Genomic DNA, 23,483 nt, shown 5'->3' on the forward strand with positions numbered 1-23,483 from the left:
TTTGCCCATTTTATTTTCTTTACAAAGAGAACGGCACAAATGAGCACACAAAAGAGTGAATTCAGCTGAGGATGATTTTTGTTAGTATACAACATGCCCACCCCCATTTCAAAATCTATGTTTTGTCTCCACCACTATTTCCGACTTTGTGTTACTATCTCTGCCGATTTCAGTCTCTAAATGGATCCATTCTGCAACTTTTAAATACATGATAAAATTTCTAAAAACAAAATTATAGGCTTAAGTGCAGGGTCCGACTGGAGCAGAAAGAGGAGTTTTGTCGCTATGGTTACACACACACACCCCTGTATCACTGTAGTCATGAACAATGAAAACAACTTTCAACTGAAATCTGATCTCACAGCAACCACATATTGATTTGGTTTAGGTGAGGTATGCTTTTTTTTTTGCAACAAACAATTCAACCGTTTTGAATCGGAATGCCTAAAAGTCGAATTTTCTGAACAAAACCTAATTATTTTGGTTGAAAGGAGGAAATAAATTCCATCCAATCTCCTCTGTGGCCTCTCTGGATGATATTTCAGCTAAATGTCATATGCACGAGGACAAAGTATGAGATATATATTGAATTTGTTGCGCTCGCATCATTCCTCATACTTGATTCATACTTTGCACAAAAATAAGGTGATTCACATGCAAGATGGTGGATAATATATGTATTAAATTCCTTTAAAGGCATTACTAAGGGCAAAAAAAATGAACATACGGAGTCTGTTTCTCTTCTCTCACATACCCTCAGAGGCCAGTTTGGAGTGGTCTCCAGCATTAATCAGTCTTCCTCACTACCTCATCTCACTTGAGGGAAGAGATCTCTCTCTGAAACTTGCCTAAATGAACCTTAATACACTCTCACTAAAATCCACCAATCCCCCAAGAGCCACACACAGCATCCGGGCTCACGTCCACACACACACATATGGTACACTTGTCACAAAAAAAAGGAACAAATCCATTTATAGCACATCAAACAATGACAGAAGCAAACATAAAATATTCAGGAGTCTATAGAAGTAAAATATTAATTGAGATGTTTTTAAAGTGTAAATTTGTTAAATGGAAATGACACCCCTTCCAAAAGTTTGCGTACTTTTGCCTCATTTTCCAGTAAAAATATCTAAATATCTATCAAAATGAGAGAGAATGAAAAGTATGCAACATAAGACAACGTAAGAATTATTACTAGATAATAATTTGCATTATACTATATAGTATTATCTGGCATAGTAACAGAATGCATAGAAAATATTTTAAATATTTATTGCCGGTTGTTTAAAACGAGGGAAAAATTTAATATTATAAACTTCAGATATTTATATCCATTGCAGCAAGACTTATCATAAAGCAAATGCATTTTTATGTTTAATGTATGTTTAGATGTTTTTGGAAGCCAAATTGTGAATTTTAGTTTCATATTTGTGACTTTCTTTCCTGATAATTTTACTTTATATCACATGATATCATATTTAACAACCGCAACTATTTCTTATTTAAAATGATTAAAAATTGTTTAAAATCACATCAAAATCTAAACAAATTCACAATTGCAAATTTTTACTTTATATAAGTGAAATTTATCACAAAATAAATATTTTGTATATAATAATTAAATATTTAATATAAATAGTAAATATATATTTTATATATTTAAATATATATATATATATATATATATATATATATACAAATTATATATATATATATATATATATATATATAGTATATATAAAGAGTTCAGATGCAAAAACCTCTAAATGCCATTTGAAAATTTCTTCTTTAATGATGATTTTTATCAAACTTGTATATTTAAGTTCAGTAATTTCACTTAAATAACAATTAATAGGTAATCTTCATTGCCGTTTAAGTGAAATCACTGAACTTAAATATACAAGCTTGATAAAAATCATCATTAAAGAAGAAAATTTCAAATGGCATTTAGAGGCTTTTGCATCTGAACTCTTCATGTATATATATATTAAATAAAATCAATCTTAATAAAAAAAAAAAAAAAGAAATTTACAAAAGAAAATCACTGGTTTAAAACAATGCTGTTAAGTCCCTAATCATGCCGAACCCTAAACCTAACCTCGAAATCTGATTGGTTCACAGCAGAGTTCTTCCAATGTTGATTCAGGAATGATTCTATACATCAAATTAATCATTATATTACTGTCATCATTGTCAGAAGCCGGAGAGTTTAAAAAAACAACCCATAATCCCATGACTCACCACAGTAGGGTCCTTCGTCGGAGTGATCCGCGCAGTCTCTCCAACCGTTACAGATTCTCTCGGGCGGGAGGCACACTGATGTGTCATTGCCACAGGGAAACTTCGGTGGCTTACAGACGGACACTTCACAGCCCTCCTCGTCCGATTGGTCCTCGCAGTCGATGTCTCCGTCGCACACCCAGTCCTTACTAACGCATTTCCCTACGGTGCAGAGAAAACAACTGCGTTACAAAGCAGAAATGTTTTATAACATCATTAACTCTCTGAACGGTTGCTCTACAAAGCTACTACTTTCTGCACACTTCTTCTTTAACCAAAACACTTTATCTCGAGCATATCAAGCATATAATTTCCCATAGGGCTACACACAGTTTCTGAGTGCTTTTTGGACCTTGTTGTTTGCCATATCATTAGCGATAATGAGGTACATAATCATTGTTTTATTTGTTCATTATTAATATATTTGTTGGAAAAAGAAAACTACGGATTGTTTACGACAGAAAAAATACATGCTTTCTGAGAGTGTGAGGGAAAAAAAGTATATCAAAAAGTCACTTTTATTGAAAGTGTTTGGTAAACTGACAGTTTAAAAGTTTACAAAATTCACTGTTTACACTAAACGACAGTTTGGTAGCTAGCTACTATTTTTATATAGGCTATTTAAATTAATGTGAAAAATGAATTTTTATACAGAATTCTTATCAGTTCTTCTTGGTGTAATGAGTAACCTAAGGTGTTTCGATTTACTTTTTGAGCATGTGAGACAAGTCATTAGCGAATCCCTCATTATCTTTCCAGACAAGTTCTTGAAGAAGGTGAAACAGGGTGATGAGTACATAAATTACTTTTCTGTATCCTCCCAGACCAAATAGTGTGTTCACATTCATTAGACCTTCACCGAGCCTCCGCTTAATCAGATTTTAATTCCCTTTACTTTAGGTTTCACAGAAACTTTGTTTGGCTGAAGTCTGTTTCACCTGAATTTCTCTCCTAACCAGGCTAGATGTGATTAAAATGCTAACATTAAAATCTCCTCCATGTTTATGAGAGTTCCAAGCCGCTAAAACATTTTGACAGTCGTTCTATAGCTTCTAGCTTTTCAGTGTGTCGTCCTACAACATGGGGATGAATTAGCATTTTAGCTAATAGCTTCCCTCAGGAATTTCTAATGTTTTTTTTAGAACACCGACTTCAAATTTAAGAGTAAAATGAGGCTTGTGACTTCCACGTTTTGGTCCACAGCATAAATTACACACAGACACCTAAAATATGAAACATGGACATAAAACAAACACTTCCTGTACCAGTTTATGCTAGTCTTCAGTTGTTTAGCTGAGCTAACACCAGTCAAGCTGGTGTTTTTGCTGGGTGACTAACTGGTAGTGACAACTATCACCTTCCTAAAACCAGACTGGCTTGAGGGACCAGTTAAGCCCAGAAAACCAGTTTAGGCTGTACTGAGATGCAATGTTAGCAAACCCAGACAGCAAACTGACATTGAATCAACGTGGAAACGACGTCTCTCATGACATTGAAACAACGTTGATTTTGCTCATCGAATTAACGTTGAACCAACGTCAGACGCGGCATTCTTCAAAGCTAAATGAAATCGAAAATTGGTTTGCTTTCATAACGTTGAAACAACGCGTTGATTTCAAGTTGATTTTCCATTCGTTTTGAAAGAATGACGCGTCTGACGTTGGTTCAACGTTAATTCGATGAGCAAAACAATGTCAGATCAACGTTGTTTCGATGTCATATTTCCACGTTGATTCAATGTCAGTTTGCTATCTGGGAAATATTTATATATACTAGATAATTAAAGGAGAACTCCGGCGCAAAATGAACCTTTGGTGTAATTACACATTGTTACCTAGTCAACCGTTATCTGAGATTTGTTTTCATGATTGCCGAATGTAAATAGTTTTATCTATAAAAACAGTTTAGCCTATAACGCTAGTATATGGGGCATAGAGTAATGACAAATAAAAATCGCTTGTTATTACCACTAACAAGGCTCAAAATAGCCCCACACTAACACGGTAGCATAATAAGGGTCCCTACATTCAAACCGAAACATTGAGAACTTTGTCAGTGTCCATACAGTTTCATAAGAAGATATTTCATACACACAGTCAACTTCGCGAATACAGGAAGAAGCCATCTTAGAAAAATAGTCTCTACCAGTCGATCTACGAAAGCCAATCCAAGTGCGCTGAACTGTGCAGAATCTCATATGGTCCGTTGTTTCCGGAAGAAACACAAACACGAACCATTTTCTGCTCTTCAATATGTACATGTAGACTACTGTTCACGCTCACCTTATCACCTTATTCACATCTCACCAGCGCACATGGATCGGCGTTCGTAGTTCGTAGATTTTTCAAAGATGGCTTCCTTCTGTATTCACGAAGTTGACTGTGTGTATAAAACATCTTCTTATTAAACTGTATGGACACTGATAAAGTTATCAATGCTTCGGTTTGAATGTAGGGACCCTTATTATGCTACCGTGTTAGTGTGTTAGTGGTAATAACAAGCGATTTTTATTTGTCATTACTCTATGCCCCATATACTAGCGTTATATTAGCGTTATAGGCTAAACTGTTTTTAGAGATAAAACTATTTCCATTCGGCATTCCTGAAAACAAATCTCAGATAACGGTTGACTAGGTAACAATGTGTATTACACCAAAGGTTCATTTTGCGCCGGAGTTCTCCTTTAAACTGCAAATTATGTTATAAATTTGATTACACATTTCATTGATTGACAGCCCAATATTATATAATCACAAATTAAAGTAGGTCTTCATTTTTTTTCTTCAAAAGTTTCTCCAATAAATCCTCCAGCGTTTTTCAAGTGGCAAAAGCTCCACTTTCCAACCTCCAACCTTTCCAAAGTTCAGCATCACAGATCAATTCATAGACACATTTACCAGCAAACACAAATACAATTCGACCTGAACCCAACTCTCAAGGGTAATAAAATATTACTGGTCTACCTCAATCAGAACAAAATGATGCATCTTAAACATTATCAATCCAGTAAAGTGAGGCAAAGTGATAATCAATGGCTTTTTGGAAGTGACTTTCCACACGCAGTCCCATTTTCAGCAGAATAACGGTAATGCAATATAATTTGAATGAGTGCTGATTCATAATGACACCCTAGGCCACAATCAACGGATTAATGATCATTGTTACGACCCTCTTAACCCAGAGATGACGTTATTGAGAATTTTCCAATGGGTGAAACCAGTGTAATGTGATAATGTGATTACTGTAAAACAATAGCCCGGCATTTTATTTTCCAAAATCGTCGAACTGCAACTTGTATTTTGGACAGTCATCTATATGAGACAGGCCTTTATGATTTTTTTCTTTTCTTTTATGATTCTTTTTCTATTGTGTCAATTGATTTTGATTAATATGCGCGAGGGAGAGAAAGCTTTGGTGGTCGGCAAAAAGTGGACAATCTGACGGGTTTTATTGGATTAAATACAACCTGATACTAAAAAAAAGACCTTTATTTACCCAACCAGGTGTGTAATTGGGACTCGGCTATTATTCGAAGTTTTACGGTATGTGATTATGTAACAGATGTTGCTTTCTACCTGAGACCTTGCAGGTGAACTTTGCCTTGGGGTCGCACATTCTCTGGGCTCCTTCACAGGACATTTCATCGCTACCGTCCTCGCAGTCTTTGTCTCCGTCACAATGCCATATTTCAGGAACACAGGTGCCATCGCCACGGCAATGAAACTCTTTCTCACTGCAGTCGTTAATGGCGGAGAGCGCTGATGGGGGAAAGAGTCTTAATGATGGAATTCATTTTAGTAACAAATGTGCACATTTTCATAGTATTTTAGGTCAGTGTTAGTCTGGATGTGTGTTTTGCATGATCGCGGGCACCTGTCCTGGAGCAGGTGGCATTCTCGTCGCTGAGGTCACCACAGTCATTGTCCCCATCACACATCCAGTGCTCAGGGATGCACTTCCCACTGGAGCACTGAAACTGAGCCACCGAACAGGCGTGAACACAGCCCACCTCATCACTGCCATCCCCGCAGTCATCCTCTAGAGAGACAAGGAGAGGAAGAGAGTGAGAAAGGAAGGAATGAATATAGAGAAAAAAGGAAGGAAGGAAGCAATCAAGAAAGGAAGGATAGATGGAAGGAAGGAAGGAAGGAAGGAAGGAAGGATAGATGGATGGATGGAAGGAAGGAAGAAAGGAAGGAAGGAAGGAAGGAAGGAATCAAAAAAGAAAGGATAGATAGTTAGATGGATGGAAGGAAGGGAGGAAGGAAGGATAGATGGATGGATGGATGGAAGGAAGGAGGGAATCAAGAGAGGAAGAATAGATGGATGGATGGAAGGAAGGAATCAAGAAAGGGAGGATAGATGGATGGAAGGAAGGAATCAAGAAATGAAGGATAGATGGATGGGCGGATGGAAGGAAGGAAGGAAGGAAGGAAGGAAGGAAGGAAGGATAGATGGATGGAAGTAAGGAAGGAATCAAGAAAGAAATGATAGATAGATGGAAGGAAGGACAGATGGATGGAAGGAAGGTTAGATTGATGGATGGAAGGAAGGAAGGAATCAAGAAAGAAAGGATAGATAGATGGAAGGAAGGAAGGAAAGATGGATGGAAGGAAGGAATCAAGAAAGGAAGAATAGATGGATGGAAGGAAGGAATCAAGAAAGGGAGGATAGATGGATGGATGAAAGGAAAGAATCAAGAAATGAAGGATAGATGGATGGAAGGAAGGAAGGATAGATGGATGGAAGGAAGGAAGGAATGATAGATGGATGCAAGGAAGGAAGGAATCAAGAAAGAAAGGATAGATAGATGGATAGGATAGATGGATGGAAGGAAGAAAGGAAGGAACGAATCAAGGAAGGAAGGATAGATGGATGGATGGATGGATAGATGGATGGAAGGAACAAATCAAGAAAGGAAGAATAGATGGATGGAAGGATGGAAGGAAGGAAGGAATCAAGAAAGGGAGGATAGATGGATGGATGGAAGGAAGGAATCAAGAAAGGGAGGATAGATGGATGGATGGAAGGAAGGAATAAGAAAGGAAGGAGAGATGGATGGAAGAGAGAAATAAAGAAAGGAAAAAAGGATATATGGACAGGAGAACGTAATTAAGAAAGCAAGGAAGGAAAAATAAAGTAGAACAGATTAATAAATGGACGGAAGGAAGGAATGAAAGAAGAACAAATGGATGGATGGATGGATGGATGGATGGATGGAAAGAAGCAATGACAATAGTAAGGATGGATGCAAGTCAGCAATTAATGAAGATTAGATAGAAAAGATAGATGAAGGCAATAAGGAAGGAAGCATTGAAGGACAAAAGAATGGATGATGGATGGATAAATGGAAAGAGAAAAGAAGGAAGGAATGGAAAGGTATACAGAGTGAAGATATCAAGGAAAGATAGGAAATTGACAAATTGAAGAATAGAAGGAAGACAGGAAAAAGAGAAAGGGAAACACCAGAGTAAGGAATAGGGAAGTGAGAGAGTGACATAAAATGACTGTATGAGTCCTCTCTGCACAGTTGATCTTTCTCTCACCAGAATCACAGTGCCATTTCACACTGATGCATTTCCCATTAGTACAGCCGAACTGGGTCAACGGTTCACAAGTCGGGAAATCTAAAGAAAACACAATAAGAACAACACAATCAAAACGATGAACTACAAGAGACACTCCCCTTTCCAACTTCACAAATCAACATTATCCCAATGCCACCGGGAACTGTAAAAAGCACAGCAAAAGCCTTCGACTAACAACTTTTCACTGCCAAGAATGGCAGACAACAAACACGGAGTCTGTTTCTGTTGAACTTCGCACCTCTCGTCTTATATCTCAGGAGACAGAAGCGCTAACCTGCCACACACACACACACACAAGTTTCTAAATAAACAGTGGCGTCGAACCAACTTTCAAAATTAAACACGCATTAGAAAAGACGTTCCGGGGTTACTGACAGGAAATGTGTGGCAAACTGACATGGACTTGATACGAAGCAAGCAAGCAGCCGTACAGCAACACGTGCGGCGACTCCACGGCGACACTCCACGTTTCTCAGACGCCGTGGAGTCAGCTTTCCAGTGCCAGCTTGATTTTGATTTAAGGAAGCCAAGCATAAACTTTAATTACTCTGTGCGCGGCCCGCGTGTGCATGAGAACTGAAGCGACGCTGGAACGGGACCCGAGGAAATTTAACCGGTAATAACATGCGACGACTAACAGAGGAGAAAGCTTCAAAAACACACTTCATCCCTTAGAGGAAGAGAAGGTGGAGATCTGCTGGTGTTTCTCATCTCACATTTACAAGAGCTGAACGATGCTGTCGGAGACGACTCGAGCCGTCACAACGGGTTTACAGCAGGGCCGCGGAGCGCCGAGATATTCCAGGCATGGTAATAAGGAGCATAATATCATGCAAAGAGATTTTTTCTCTATAGAATGACAATTTTTTTTTGACTTATCTTTGCATTTAAGTTGAGAAGATCCCAGAATGCCAATCTTTCAGCAATTTTTTCTGGGTTAAGCACAACAAATATAAAAAGTCTCAGACTTTTGTGAGGTATCGGTACTGAAGGCACACAAATTGCTTGTACAGAGTGTCGATAGATATTGTTTGCGGAGAAACATGTTGCCACATAGAGTTCTGTGAAAAATTAGGCTATTTAGTAGATATTTTACAAAAAAACTGATGACATTTTCCACTGAGGTGAGGTGATTTTAAACAATTTGTTTAGCAAACAGTTACAGTGGTATGTTTTTGATTTGAATCACTTAATAAATTAAACAAATTACCTGTATTTATTGATAGATTTATTTACTTGCCGAGGCCAATTTTAGTTCACCAAAAAATGAAAATTAAGTCATTAATTACCCACCCCCGATAATGTACCAACCCCGTAAGACCTTTGTCCGTCTTCGGAACACAAATGAAGATATTTTTGATTAAATTTGAGAGGTGGATCACTGCTACATAGGCTGCCTAATGGTGTGTTCACACCGAACGCGAATTTAATCGTTTGCGCGAGTAGATTAAATACAAAGTCAATGCAAAGACGCGAATAGACGCATCATTCAAGCCGGGTGTTGCGAATGACGCAAATTGGGGGACACGTTTTGCCGCGAATGTCTTCCGTGTAAGTTGAAAAATTTGAACTCGAGCGAATGTTCAAGCGTCTAACTAGAAGCGATAGATGCGTTAGTTCACCCAAAAATGAAAATTAAGTCATTAATTACTCACCCCTATAATGTACCAACCCCGTAAGACCTTTGTTCCTCTTCGGAACACAAATGAAGATATTTTTGATTAAATTTGAGAGGTGGATCACTGCTACATAGGCTGCCTAATGGTATGTTCACGCCGAACGCGAATTTAATCGTTTGCGCGAGTAGATTACATACAAAGTCAATGCAAAGACGCGAATAGACGCATCATTCACGCGGGGCGTTGCGAATGATGCGAATTGGGTGACGCGTTTTGCCGCGAATGTCTTCCGAGCAAGTTGAAAAAATTGAACTCGAGCGAATTTTCAAGCGTCTAACTAGAAGCGATAGATGCGTTAGTTCACCCAAAAATGAAAATTAAGTCATTAATTACTCACCCCCATAATGTACCAACCCCGTAAGACCTTTGTCCGTCTTCGGAACACAAATGAAGATATTTTTGATTAAATTTGAGAGGTGGATCACTGCTACATAGGCTGCCTAATGGTTCACACCGAACACGAATTTAATCGTTTGCGCGAGTAGATTACATACAAAGTCAATGCAAAGACGCGAATAGACGCATCATTCAAGCCGGGTGTTGCGAATGACGCAAATTGGGGGACACGTTTTGCCGCGAATGTCTTCCGTGTAAGTTGAAAAATTTGAACTCGAGCGAATGTTCAAGCGTCTAACTAGAAGCGATAGATGCGTTAGTTCACCCAAAAATGAAAATTAAGTCATTAATTACTCACCCCTATAATGTACCAACCCCGTAAGACCTTTGTTCCTCTTCGGAACACAAATGAAGATATTTTTGATTAAATTTGAGAGGTGGATCACTGCTACATAGGCTGCCTAATGGTATGTTCACGCCGAACGCGAATTTAATCGTTTGCGCGAGTAGATTACATACAAAGTCAATGCAAAGACGCGAATAGACGCATCATTCACGCGGGGCGTTGCGAATGATGCGAATTGGGTGACGCGTTTTGCCGCGAATGTCTTCCGAGCAAGTTGAAAAAATTGAACTCGAGCGAATTTTCAAGCGTCTAACTAGAAGCGATAGATGCGTTAGTTCACCCAAAAATGAAAATTAAGTCATTAATTACTCACCCCCATAATGTACCAACCCCGTAAGACCTTTGTCCGTCTTCGGAACACAAATGAAGATATTTTTGATTAAATTTGAGAGGTGGATCACTGCTACATAGGCTGCCTAATGGTTCACACCGAACACGAATTTAATCGTTTGCGCGAGTAGATTACATACAAAGTCAATGAAAAGACGTGAATAAACGCATCATTCGAGCCGGGTGTTGCGAATGACACAAATTGGGGGAAGCGTTTTGCCGCGAATGTCTTCCGCGTAAGTTGAAAAATTTGAACTCGAGCGAATGTTCAAGCGTCTTACTAGAAGCGATAGATGCGTTAGTTCACCCAAAAATGAAAATTAAGTCATTAATTACTCACCCCCATAAGGTACCAACCCCGTAAGACCTTTGTTCCTCTTCGGAACACAAATGAAGGTATTTTTGATTAAATTTGAGAGGTGGATCACTGCTACATAGGCTGCCTAATGGTGTGTTCACACCAAACGCGAATTTAATCGTTTGCGCGAGTAGATTACATACAAAGTCAATGCAAAGACGCGAATAGACGCATCATTCACGCGGGGCGTTGCGAATGACGCGAATTGGGCGACGCGTTTTGCCGCGAATGTCTTCCGCGCAAGTTGAAAAAATTGAACTTGAGCGAATGTTCAAGCGTCTAACTAGACGCGATAGATGCGTATTTGACGCTCTATTTGCGTTCGGTGTGAACACACCATAAGGGATCGAAACTTGACGGCCCAGAAAGTCATTAAAGAAAATGTTTATATATTCTATGTGGCAACAGTGGCTCAACTATAAGTTTATCAAGCGACGCGAATACTTTTTGTGCGAAAAAAACAAACAAAAATAACGACTTTTTTCGACTATTCCTTTTCTTTCTTGTAGACCTGAGACGAGAGTTCAAGAGATTTCCACGACACAAGCGCGAAAACTGAACTGAAGTAGTGGAAGGAGATCGCAATTCCCACGCATGTGTTGTGGAAATCTCTTGAACTCTCAATAGTCGAATAAAGTCGTTATTTTTTGCATGGGGCGAGTAATTAATGACCTAATTTTCATTTTGGGTGAACTACCCTTTATTGTTGGCCTAATGTAGTGACTGTCACCTCAACTGCACCTGCCGTGATATATACATTTTCTTTATAAATAAATAAATAAAAAGTATTAATTCATTGCCTTCATTTTTAAATACTAGTTCATAAGGGGAAAAAAATATTAATGATAACATCTAAAACTTCACTATATTGAAAATAAAAAATAATGAAATTATAATAGATAGAACTATCCCTTTATTGTTGGCCTAATGTAGTGACTGTAACCTCAACTGCACCTGCCGTGATATATACATTTTCTTTATAAATAAATAAATAAAAAGTATTAATTTATTGCCTTCATTTTTAAATATTAGTTCATAAGGGAAAAAATATTAATGATAACATCTAAAACTTCACTATATTGAAAATAAAAAATAATGACATAATAATATATACTTTGTATATATATATATATATATATATATATATATATATATATATATATATATATATACATATATACACACACACACACACATTTTTGAGGATTCCCTTTGGACATGTTCACACAGATACATTTTACAGTGAAAATTACTTGAGAGACCATGTTGAATTAACTAAAATCTCCATTCATGTCTAATGTCCAGGATTGGCTAATGGCCAATCACTGCAGGGTAAATACACAGACTTGGCAACACTGCTAATGGCTGCCACTCAACAAAGAAAGTTTATAACTCTGCTCACTCATTGGATCATTTTCATTTCAGAATGCAGAAAATTATCCAATAGGGTCACATTTCAGTTTGTATCATAATAACATCAAATGACACATTTAAAACAAATCAAAGCAGTTTGGTGGAAACGAAATGTGAGACCTCCACACATGAAAAACATCAAAAGATATCAAAGAGACAACAACAGAGGAAATATGAAAACAGAACAGGCCTTTTTCTTTGTTTATGTGAAGATGCTACAACAATCACTTCAGATCTATGACATCGTTTTGTCTGGGCTCTCAATAGCATGTCTATTGTTGTTAAAAGCCTTAGGGCCATCAGAAAAAACTCAACTCAAAACAGCATCTGACCTTAAACAACCCCTCTTCTGTTTTGAAAAAAACTACGATGCAGGCACCATTTACGAACAACCAAAGACACATCTCTGTTTGAAACATTAGTAAAAACCATTGTTATGTTCAATTCAACTCATAAAACATAAAAGGCAGAATCTCATTTTGATAAAACCCTTAAGAAACCAAAAGTGTTCAGTCCTCGTGTGATTTTTGAATCATCATTTTTCAATGCAAGTACCCATTAATAACTTGCTCAAAGCAAATTCTAAGATAAAATACTGTAATTGAAGGATAAGGAGGCTTGATGATGAAAAAGCCCAGCGAAATTATGATGGCAAAGATAAAATATGGAAATACAGAGGGAAGGACTTCAAAGCGCTCCACGTGTAGGAAGACTCACCACATGACGAAGACTCATCCGACTGATCCCCGCAGTCATCATCACGGTCACAGCGCCAGTTCTCCGGGATGCAGCGTCCATTCTCGCAGGGAAACTGCCCTGGCTGGCAGGTTTGAGCTGTGGGAAGCATAAAAGACAGATATTAAATCACACCTGAATGGAAGTTTGTTTAATCCTACTTCTGTATCTTGTACAACACACAAATAAGGTAATCAGAGTGTTATATAAAAGCTTGTAGCCTTGAACGATTTACTTAAACAATAAAAATGTACTTAAAAAAACAATGTTTTTAATATATATATATATGTGATGTATGAATTAAAAATGAATCCCAGATTTTCTATGAGAACTCAAACTTTGGACTCCCATGCTTAAAAACCCATCTGGATTTATTTTCACCTTTTCAAGGTCTATATCCAGTCTGAGCTGTGATATTGAGTAATGGTCTTTAGAGATAAACCCCTAAGTCCATGACATCCAATATTACACTTTGTTTCTTGAATAGGTTCAGTGTTCAAAATGTGTTTTGTATCAACATCTGGCGTCTATATGAACTGGAATTAACAGTGTTATGAAGACACGGATTTGGTAAATATGGAACCCAACAGAAGTTTTCTCTTGGAGCGTTGAACTGCAAAAAAACGTTGAAACTCCACATAGTAGACGCAAAAACTCGATGAATGTCATGGACTGACAAGCGTGTAGTTGCAACTAAAAAGATGTAGGACAAAACGTATTCATAATGGGAGAAAGATAAAGTTAAGTCTCCTGAGATTTCAGACTTTCACAGTGTATGTAAAAGAGCAGCTCAAACATTCTCCAAAGTTTCTACTTTTGCGTTTGACGTGAGAATTAATGTAATCAATGAGTGAAAACCAGGAATAGAAGAGTCCCTGGATTTCCAGCATTATCCGATGTTGCTGTAAACGGACTGCAGGTGTTTCAATAACCTTTGAAGGTCAGGCTGTGCTTGTTTATGAAGCTTTGAAATAGGGAAGCAAACTGGAAAGTACAGCCGAACAGGTGCAGATTTTAATTCTGACCGAGTAACAGAACAGAAGTTTGGTTGTTTACTGATTTTTATGCATATCGCTGTAGAAATAGTGAAATATGAAACACGCACATAGTGATATGAATGAATGATGTGTCAGTTGGCAAGAAAAGATCATTTAGCTATGCCTGAGGTTTGTTTTGGGTCTCATTTCTACCAATTTTAATCGCTAAATTTAACTTTTTTTTTGTAGGTGTGTTTTGAACCCTGTTAATGAGAACGTTTTCATCGGAGCGTCATCTTGGGAGTCTTCAGCTTGCCGAAAAGAATTGATCTTAATGATCTAACTGAGGTGACTATCTTCAGTGGGTTGCAAAATGTGTGAAACCTTTCTATTTTATTTATTTCAGCCTTTCAGCCTTTAAGTCTTGCTATTCCAGGCAATTTAATTACAGGAGCAGGAGTAGCGTTTTTTCCCTTCACGTCGGAGACGATTAATTAGATCCCTCAAGATGCTATTTTGAAATTCCAGGTTTGAACGCAACCTTGTACTGAAGGCGCCTTAGAAGACGGAATGGAGTTCAAACCAAGAATATACTCAAGAAAAATGAGAATTTACAAATGTACCATTTTTTATATATCATTTTAAAAACTATTGTTAAGTCTCTCATAATAACAAGTTTGGGAACTAATTGGTTGCATGTTAATTAGCAGTTCTTAAGATAAAGTATTTCTTGCATCTTGTTTTGTGTAAAGTGGCTTTTTTTTTTTTTTTTACCAAAAAGCCACATAAGAATAAACAATACTAAAATGTTCTGCTCTTCATCTCAATGTCATTACGTGCAAATGTAGTATGTGATATACATTACATATGCATTTATATATATATATATATATATATATATATATATATATATGTATATATATATATGTATGTATATATATATATATATATATATATATATATATATATTAGGGCTGTGAAATGATTAATCATGATTAATCGCATCCAAAATAAAAGTTTGTATTTACATAATATGTGTGTGTGGTGTGTACAATTAGTACAATTATTTTGTATATATAAATACACACATATGCATGTATATATTTAAGAAAAATGTGTTATTATCACATATTTATATTTATGTATAATATTAATTTTGTGTATATACATGCAAATATTCCTTAAATATATACATGCATGTGTGTAATTTATATATACAAAATAATTATACACACTACACACACATATATTATGCAAAAACAAAACTTTTACTTTGGATGCGATTAATCGCGATTAATCGTTTATATACAAAAGAATTATACACACTACACACACATATATTATGTAAACACAAAACTTTTATTCTGGATGCGATTAATCGTGATTAATCGTTTCACAGCCCATATATATAGGGCTGAGAAATATATATATATATATATATATATATATATATAAGGGTTGTGAAATGATTAATATATATATATATATACTGTATATATATATATATATATATATAAAAGACACAATTAAATGAGTAAAATATAATTTTATACCATCTAAATCAAAAACCTGAAATAAAATATTCTGTTATTTTCACTCATAACATTTTACTTCTGTCTGAAATCAACAGTAATGAATTTAGGCCAAAAATCTTGAATTTCCCTCAACAGATAACTAAGTGGACTGTAAACTACAAGCTGGCGCAAATTCTCCTTCTTTACTACTCTCCTAAACAGTTGTCATTGATTTTCTCAATTCTACCTTTAAAGATTAGATTAGAAAATTGTATTACCCACAAAGGAGAATTTTGTCTCTAGGCTATCTAAATTAAATTGGCCTGCCTGTTGGCGAAATTTGTCAACGGTCCTTTTTATCAGGTGTTGCAGTACAGCTCCGACAACACAATGTGGCTTAAACACAGCATCTTTACTGGGATATTGACGTTTCGGATTACGGATTTATGGGAGGCTTGTTCCGGGGATGTCTCCTAGAGATTTAGACTGAAGGATATGGTTCAATCTAAAAGTAAATTAGATGCTGGACCCTTCCAGGAGGTGTAAACTTGACCAAATCGGTCATTGGCGACCTCCGGCCCATCGCAAGATGCAGTAACTCTCACGGAGGAGGACTCAAGCTCACTGGGCCGAAACAGATGTGTGTCATGTGTAAATCCCACCAAGTGGGATGATGAATTACGAGCGCAAACCTAGTTTCATTTCGCTCGCAGACCAAAGGGAACATGTGACACGTGTGCCTGTACCGGCGGGAAATTATACAGGGGTGTCATGTAAGACTTCTCCTCTCCTCTCAAAGCAACATATTCTCCATTGGCGCAAGCTTTGAGCGTGCTGCGCCTACAGCGATCAATGCGTCTCCCAGCGGTGGGGCCGGTTGGCGAGGTTGTTTCGGTTGATTGGGCGTGTATACGGTGCCCTTCATGTAGGACAGGGCTCCAGAGTGAAACTCACCTGAGCAGGTGCGATTGGACTCATCCTCGTTGCTGCCGCAGTCGTCGGTGCCGTCACACAACCATCTCTTTGGGATGCAGCGATTGCTCAAGCATTTAAATTGGTCCGCTGGGCAGCTGCGATTAGCTGAGGAGAAACAAACGGCCTGTCAATTGGTAACACAAATTCATTTTTTAAGCATCAGGGTGCCCAAAAGTTGAGCTATGTTCTGAATTGTATACTAACATGCTAGGCTACGTTTGTCAAATTGTGTAGTATGCAGACTGAGCACACCATGTGGCATATTGTATCCCACAATGCAATGTGCTCAACTTGAACTTTCTTTCCAAAGCAGCTCGGTTTTTAAATCTAATTATACATCTAAATATATGATATTTTTAATTGTGACTTTATTGGGAGATATTGAGTAACAACAGGTAGTTAGCTATATTGTTAGGTCTCATTGATTTACATTACAAGCTATCAGAATTTAATCTTACTTCTTGGTCATATTAATATCAGCTACAGCACCAGAATACACCAAGTGCAAATTTTTGTTCAGTTTGGGCCAATGTATGAGCCGAAAAAGCCTGTATGATAATTGTAACAGTGAGGCTATATGACAATAATTTGAAATGTTTGGTATTGCATACGTCCCATTGCTTGACACAGTGTTTGATTCTGTTCGTATGTGGTCATATTACAAAAATGAGAGAAGACCCACAGCATAGGAGCGGATCTTCATCGCTGCCGTCTGAACAGTCATCATCCCCGTCGCACTTCCACGAGAGCTGAATGCAACGCTGGTTCTGGCACTGAAACTCTGATGGGCCGCAGCGTTTTGTGTTGGTGACTTCTGATGGGGCTGTAAAGGGCAGGTACAATATGTTGGAGAAAGAACACAAACACTCTATGTCTCCTATGTCTATGTATTTTTATGGTAGCAGTAACTGTTGACTATATTGTAATGGGGTAGACCAAATAAAAAAAATATTGTTGGTTTAACTTAAAAAAAAGTAAGTAACCTGGTTGCCTTAAAATTTTAAGTTCGTTGAAATGGAAAAAGTGAGTTAATACAATGACGGCAACTCAAAATTATATGTTATCTGAACTAAATAAATTATTTAAGTTGATTTGACAAAAGAAACAATGTTGTGATTATTAATCATGAAAAGATTTTTTTTTACAGTCTATGTTTTTGTTTGTAATTAATAAAATTTTTTGTTTATTTACATTACAAATTTAGTTTAGTTTATTTTTGTTTTTAAATTGTAATGTTTTCCATTTTTGCACATAATACACTATTTGTAATTTGTTCTTATTTTAATTTAATTTAAATGTTGTTGGTTTAACTTAAAAAAGTAAGTATCCTGGTTGCCTTAAAAGTTGATTGAACTGGAAAAGTGAGTTAATACAATGAAGGAGATTCATTTAAATCATCAGAAACTCAAAATAATAAGTTATCTCAACTAAATAAATTAAGTTGATTTGACAAAATTGATTGATTTGAAAAATATTGTTGGTTTAACTTAAAAAAAAAGTAAGTAATCTGGTTGCCTTAAAATTTTAAGTTGATTGAACTGGAAAAAGTGAGTTAATACAATGGAGATTAATTTAATCATCAGAAACTCAACTAAATAAATTATTTAAGTTGATTTGACAAAAGAAAAAATCTTGTGATAACAAATCATGAAAATATTTTTTTTTTTTACAGTGTACTGACTGTCTTTAACAATATTTAAAATGTATAAGTTAGGCTAGTAGTTTTTGGTGTCATAACACTATTTATTAAGATCACATGGATCAAAAACAACAATAACTAAACCTATTTTTTTTATTATTATAAATATTTCATTTATTTTTTCGTTTTTTGTGTTGGGGCCAGTAAAAATTTTGGCAGAGAAACTAAAAACTTTAACCACTGGCCCGACCGGGCAGTAGAAAAAATCCTTATCATTGAGCCCTAAAGTGTCATTGTTACATATTCAGTGGTGTGAATAAGTTTTGACCCCCATGCTAAAGTTGCCTAAAAAGAGGAATAAAAAAATAATCTTTTGGATGTTGATCTTAATGCCTTAATTAGAAAAATGAGGAAAACTCCAACCTTTAAGGACACGAATTTTCTTTGTGAATGAATAATGTATCATAAATAAATAAATGTTTTTCCTTAAAATACAGGGTGCATACTGTAAGTCAGGGCACCCCTATATTAAATTCCCATAGAGTCAGGAAGATTTTTTATTTTTAAAAGCTAGTTATTTCATGGATCCAGGATAATATGCATCCTGATAAAGTTCCCTTGGCCTTTGGAATTAAAATAGACCCACATCATCACACACCTTCCACCACACCTAGAGATTGGCATGGTTTTACTTCAGTTAGCCTAATAGCTGGTTTGATTTGCATTGAAAGATGATCTTATGGAAAGTAACCCATGCCAATCTCTAGGTGTGGTGGAAGGTGTGTGATGATGTGGGGATATTTTAATTCCAATGGCCAAGGGAACTTATTATCCCAATTCTTCACTTCTGAATTATGTTTCAATCTGACATGCACATATCCACTGTTACTTATAATGACACATAAAATAAAGTTAGCAAAACAGGATGTGATGTATGCAGAATTATGAATCCACACAACTTTACAATGGATTGAAAGCCAAACCACACGCAAACACAAAGACGACTGCAGCCAAACCGCAGGTTGAGCCGAGGCATTTACTTTCCCCACTGGAATTGGAAATCAATGAGCATATTCAGCTTAACAAACATATCTGATCTGCAGTCATATTTCCCACAAACGCCACCATTATTGACTAGTCTGTGGGTGCCAACACAATCTGCATATTCTGTTCAACCACATACTCAATGGCATTATGATGATGATTACAAAAAATGTAAATCTCAGAAATACAATCAATTACATCAGTTCTATCCAGACAATTTTTCAGAGGCCAGTAATATTTCAATTTCTCATATTATGTAAATTATTGTTCATATATCACATTCTGCCTGGTTAATGCTAACCTTTCCCCAAGACTAATGGAAGCTTACATGAACAGGTGATGTTATCTTTCTCCAGATGTTGACCATCAGCGCAGGCGCACACACGTCCTGCCGGCGTGGTGAGGCAGAGAGCCGAGGGGCTGCAGCCACCGTGATTCACAGAACATTGGTTATTACCTGCGGGAAAACAAAAAGAAAGATAAAAGCAGGCTGGAGACATTATACACAGGTGAAGATGTCAAATAAACCATTATTTGTGTATTCCGAAGCAGCTACTTTGCAAGGACAAGATTAACGCACAGTAACCTGATTATTTTCCTTGAACCGTTAAATGATTTCACATTGGCTCGCTCGGTTATAGAACTGTGCAGGATAATATTTTTTGTAGCATTTTATTCCTCTACACAAGATTATGAGTGCTAAATAAAAATTGTTAACATAGACTTCAACTAACTCCGTGTCCAAGCACTCCGAATGAACTATCAAATGCTTTTTCCAAAGCGAAAAGCACTCCCTGTTAAGCACAGTATCCAGAAGGGACATAAAACGACAAGCTCAGAGCTTCTTGTCTAATGGACATTGATCTTTCTCCATTAAAATCAATGATACAGGCATATCTGGCATAGACTCCCAGTGAAGATCACATCAATTGGACACTATGGACCATGTGTCCACTAAATCATCTGCATGTGGATTAAAGCAGATCACGTTCATTGAAGACAGTGCTTTTAACTTTAGTTGAAAAATATCACGATGCACCATATTAAAATGCACAGTAGGTATGACGATGTATTTTTTGTAGAGCCAGACCGATTTATCGGCTGGCCGATATTAGGCATTTTCCAAACTATCGGTATCGGCAGTTATAATGGCCGATAAATTAATATTTCAAAAATAAAATAAAAAGGACGAAACACGCTTCAAGCATGTCATGAGTGTTGGAGTTGTAAAGTTTGTCCACCAGAGGGCACTCTACACCAGTGTTGTAGTCGAGACCACCTCACTCGAGTCCGAGTCGACGCCGAGACCAGAGAGAGTCGAGTCCGAGTCAAGACCGAGTCCATAGAGAGTCGAGTCCGAGTCGAGTCCGAGACCAGAGACGGTCGAGTCCGAGTCGAGACCGAGACCAGTGAGGGTTGATTATCTAATTTACTTTTATTTACTTAGAGAAATCCTTTTTTTTTTTTTTACTGAATTTACTTAGAGTTTGAAAAATATGATCAGTTTAGGGTAAAAAGGCCACATAGTAGGTGGTGTTAAAAGTAATTTTATTACAATTTGTCATGCGCAGTTACGCACTAGAAAATCACCAATCACTGGGCGTGTCAGTCAATATAAAGAAATATTTTATTAACATACATTAATAATCATGAAAAATATTTTTAATTGAACTCGAGTGGACTCGGGAATAAGTCTGAGTCCTAAAAAAAAAAAATGTTTGAGTACGAGTCAATTCCGAGTCCAAATGGACACGAGTCCATGACAAGACCAAGACCATTAAAATATGGTCTCGAGACCGAGTCCGAGACGAGTCCGAGTCTCGAGTACTACAACACTGCTCTACACCGTAAAAAAAAAAAAAAAACATAAATAATTACAAATAACTAATGTTAGGGAAATCTGTTAATGTTTTGTTCCGCATTTCTGAAAAAATAAATAAATAAATAAAAAAAAATCGGCCGATATATCGGAATATCGGCTTTTAAAACCAACAAATATTTGTATCGGTATTGGCCTTCAAAATCCTTAATCGGTCGGGCTCAAATTTTTGGGGCTACAGTAAAAGGCAAAACCGTTGAGACGTCTATTTCATTGCTTCAGGCTAACGATAAACGTTTTATGTGAATAGGAGATTTTAAACTGAAACCACTGACCATTTCATAGAATAATAGTTCTGAGCAAATGATACCAAAGTCAGTCTCAATTGTAAAGTGAAGAAAAAGAATGAGTCGTAGCGAGTTAATGTACCAACTCCTGAACAGAGCTTAGTGAAGCTCGTAAAATGATAAATAGCAAACATTATCCCATTTGCTTTTCCCCTATGCTTGAAACATGCACTTAGCAGCATTGATTACGCTAAGTCAACATGTATCTCATATATCCAGAAAGAGTTAATGAGTGCATGCTAATTATCATATCTAAAATACATACAGATGTTGTACAAGAACTGATACAACAGCCAGACATGGTTAGTAAACTTTGGATTTTAAACAACAAAGCCCAATAATTTCAGCTAAAAGCTAAATGTTATAAGCCAGGTTATTAGATAGTCAGCACAGTAATGGTGCACAGAACATCTGGACAAAATCAGTAGTGTAAACATGACTTTGAAGCTGCTTGTTAAGAATAAAAGAATATGAATTACAAACACCTTGGAAATGTCCGCACTACCCATAAAAAGTTCCCTTTGGATACACTTTCTGAGACCCATTTGCCAAGTCTCTTTGTTTGGCAAGGAAATAGCGCACTTGATGTTGTTAAACACAGACAGCAGTCATTAATACTCCCCTGCTTGGTCATTGAAGTTCAAGAACGATTTAAGCCTGATTTATATTGCCAAAGCTGATTTATATATTTACATTCATTCTGTACCTGAGATGGCTTGGCCATTTCTGGCCTGCCATTGGCTGGGTGTCATTAAGAAGGACATTTAGTATCTCCACCAGAGGCAACATATGAGTAACTCTACAGGAGCCGTCACAGCGATTAACCTTCAGCAAAAGTCGAAGACACAAACAAACATTCATCATCACCCTCAGTCACCTTACTAGCTCCAACGACGCATATGACTAGAAGGTCAGTTTTGATCAATGCCATACTCAGTCAAGAACGAGTTAACCCACCAAATAATGTACAAAACATGAGCAATAAAAGTCATTATCAGCTGGTGCCAATATGTCTACATTAAATTCAGGCACATTTGAATACACTCTCCGTTTTCGAGGATTTCTTGTCTATACTGTTGGGATGTACGATATATCGGCCAGCATATCGGTATCGGACAATATTATCGTTATCGGCCTGGTAAGAAAATGTGGCCGATATATTAAAGCCGATAAATAATGTATTATTCCCTTCAGCTGAGACACTTGTTGAGAACTGTTTATGTTTTTGAATTTCTTGATTGAAATATCTTCAAAAAATGAAAATCTGGTTCGGGACAACATGTGCAACGCAAATCTGTCATATCGGCTGAGAACATCATTATAATTGTGCGCTTGGGACATGGATTTAATTGTGAGACTTTTGTTTTTGTAATCAGGCTCTCAAAATTAGATAAAAATTTTGATTTAAGTTTATAAGCCGATATATCGGTTATCGGCTTTCAAATATAAAGAATTATCGGTTATCGGTATCTGCCTAAATTTTCATATCGGTGCATCCCTACTATACTGAAATGCTAAAATCATCTTACTGTGCATATGGCTCACTGAGAGAGTACAGAGAGACCCGACATAATAAAGTTATCATGCCATTCTATTGGCACAGTCATCTTAGTAAAATATCTCACCACTTACTGGTAATTGGCAATGACTAAACATAATTGTCAAATATCTTCTTTTTCACAGTGTACACTCCAACACAAAAACAGTAGAACGAAACTTTTGCAGAACAAAAATGCTGTGTCAGTGTGGACGGAAAGCCAATAGTGGAGAAAAAGATAATTCTCATAATTGTGATGTACATATTTCTGCATGGTAGAGCGACAGAGAAAGATTTCATTGCACAGTGTATAGATGCAAAAAAAGCTGAACAGTTCTTTAGAATAATTTCTTGTCGCTGGAGACGAGGGGATTTGGATTCAGAACCTCAGAAGGACAAATCATTCAAAAGTCCTGCAAATGCCTTTAAATTAGCCTTTAAAATATGAGAGAAGTTCGGCTTATTTGATCCAGGCCCCAAAAATGCTTGGATCATGAAGT

The 23,483-nt window shown here is 36.8% G+C and overlaps 1 protein-coding gene across 2 annotated transcripts in view; it reads right to left on the reverse strand.

Annotated features, from left to right (window-relative positions):
• Positions 1-23,483, reverse strand: part of lrp1ba (low density lipoprotein receptor-related protein 1Ba) — a 260,042-nt gene that overhangs the window by 152,628 nt on the left and 83,931 nt on the right. For both annotated transcript variants that reach the window (XM_039682989.2, XM_039682988.2), the window contains exons 15-22: positions 19,609-19,737; positions 17,280-17,420; positions 16,577-16,702; positions 13,114-13,230; positions 7,833-7,913; positions 6,160-6,324; positions 5,862-6,044; positions 2,248-2,448 (exon numbers count right to left, since the gene is read on the reverse strand). In XM_039682989.2, coding sequence (XP_039538923.2) covers positions 2,248-2,448; positions 5,862-6,044; positions 6,160-6,324; positions 7,833-7,913; positions 13,114-13,230; positions 16,577-16,702; positions 17,280-17,420; positions 19,609-19,737 — 1,143 coding nt within the window. The remainder of the gene's footprint in view (positions 1-2,247; positions 2,449-5,861; positions 6,045-6,159; positions 6,325-7,832; positions 7,914-13,113; positions 13,231-16,576; positions 16,703-17,279; positions 17,421-19,608; positions 19,738-23,483) is intronic.

This window comes from Pimephales promelas, chromosome 2 (assembly GCF_988280905.1).
Source record: "Pimephales promelas chromosome 2, fPimPro1.hap1.1, whole genome shotgun sequence".
Taxonomy (NCBI): domain Eukaryota; kingdom Metazoa; phylum Chordata; class Actinopteri; order Cypriniformes; family Leuciscidae; genus Pimephales; species Pimephales promelas.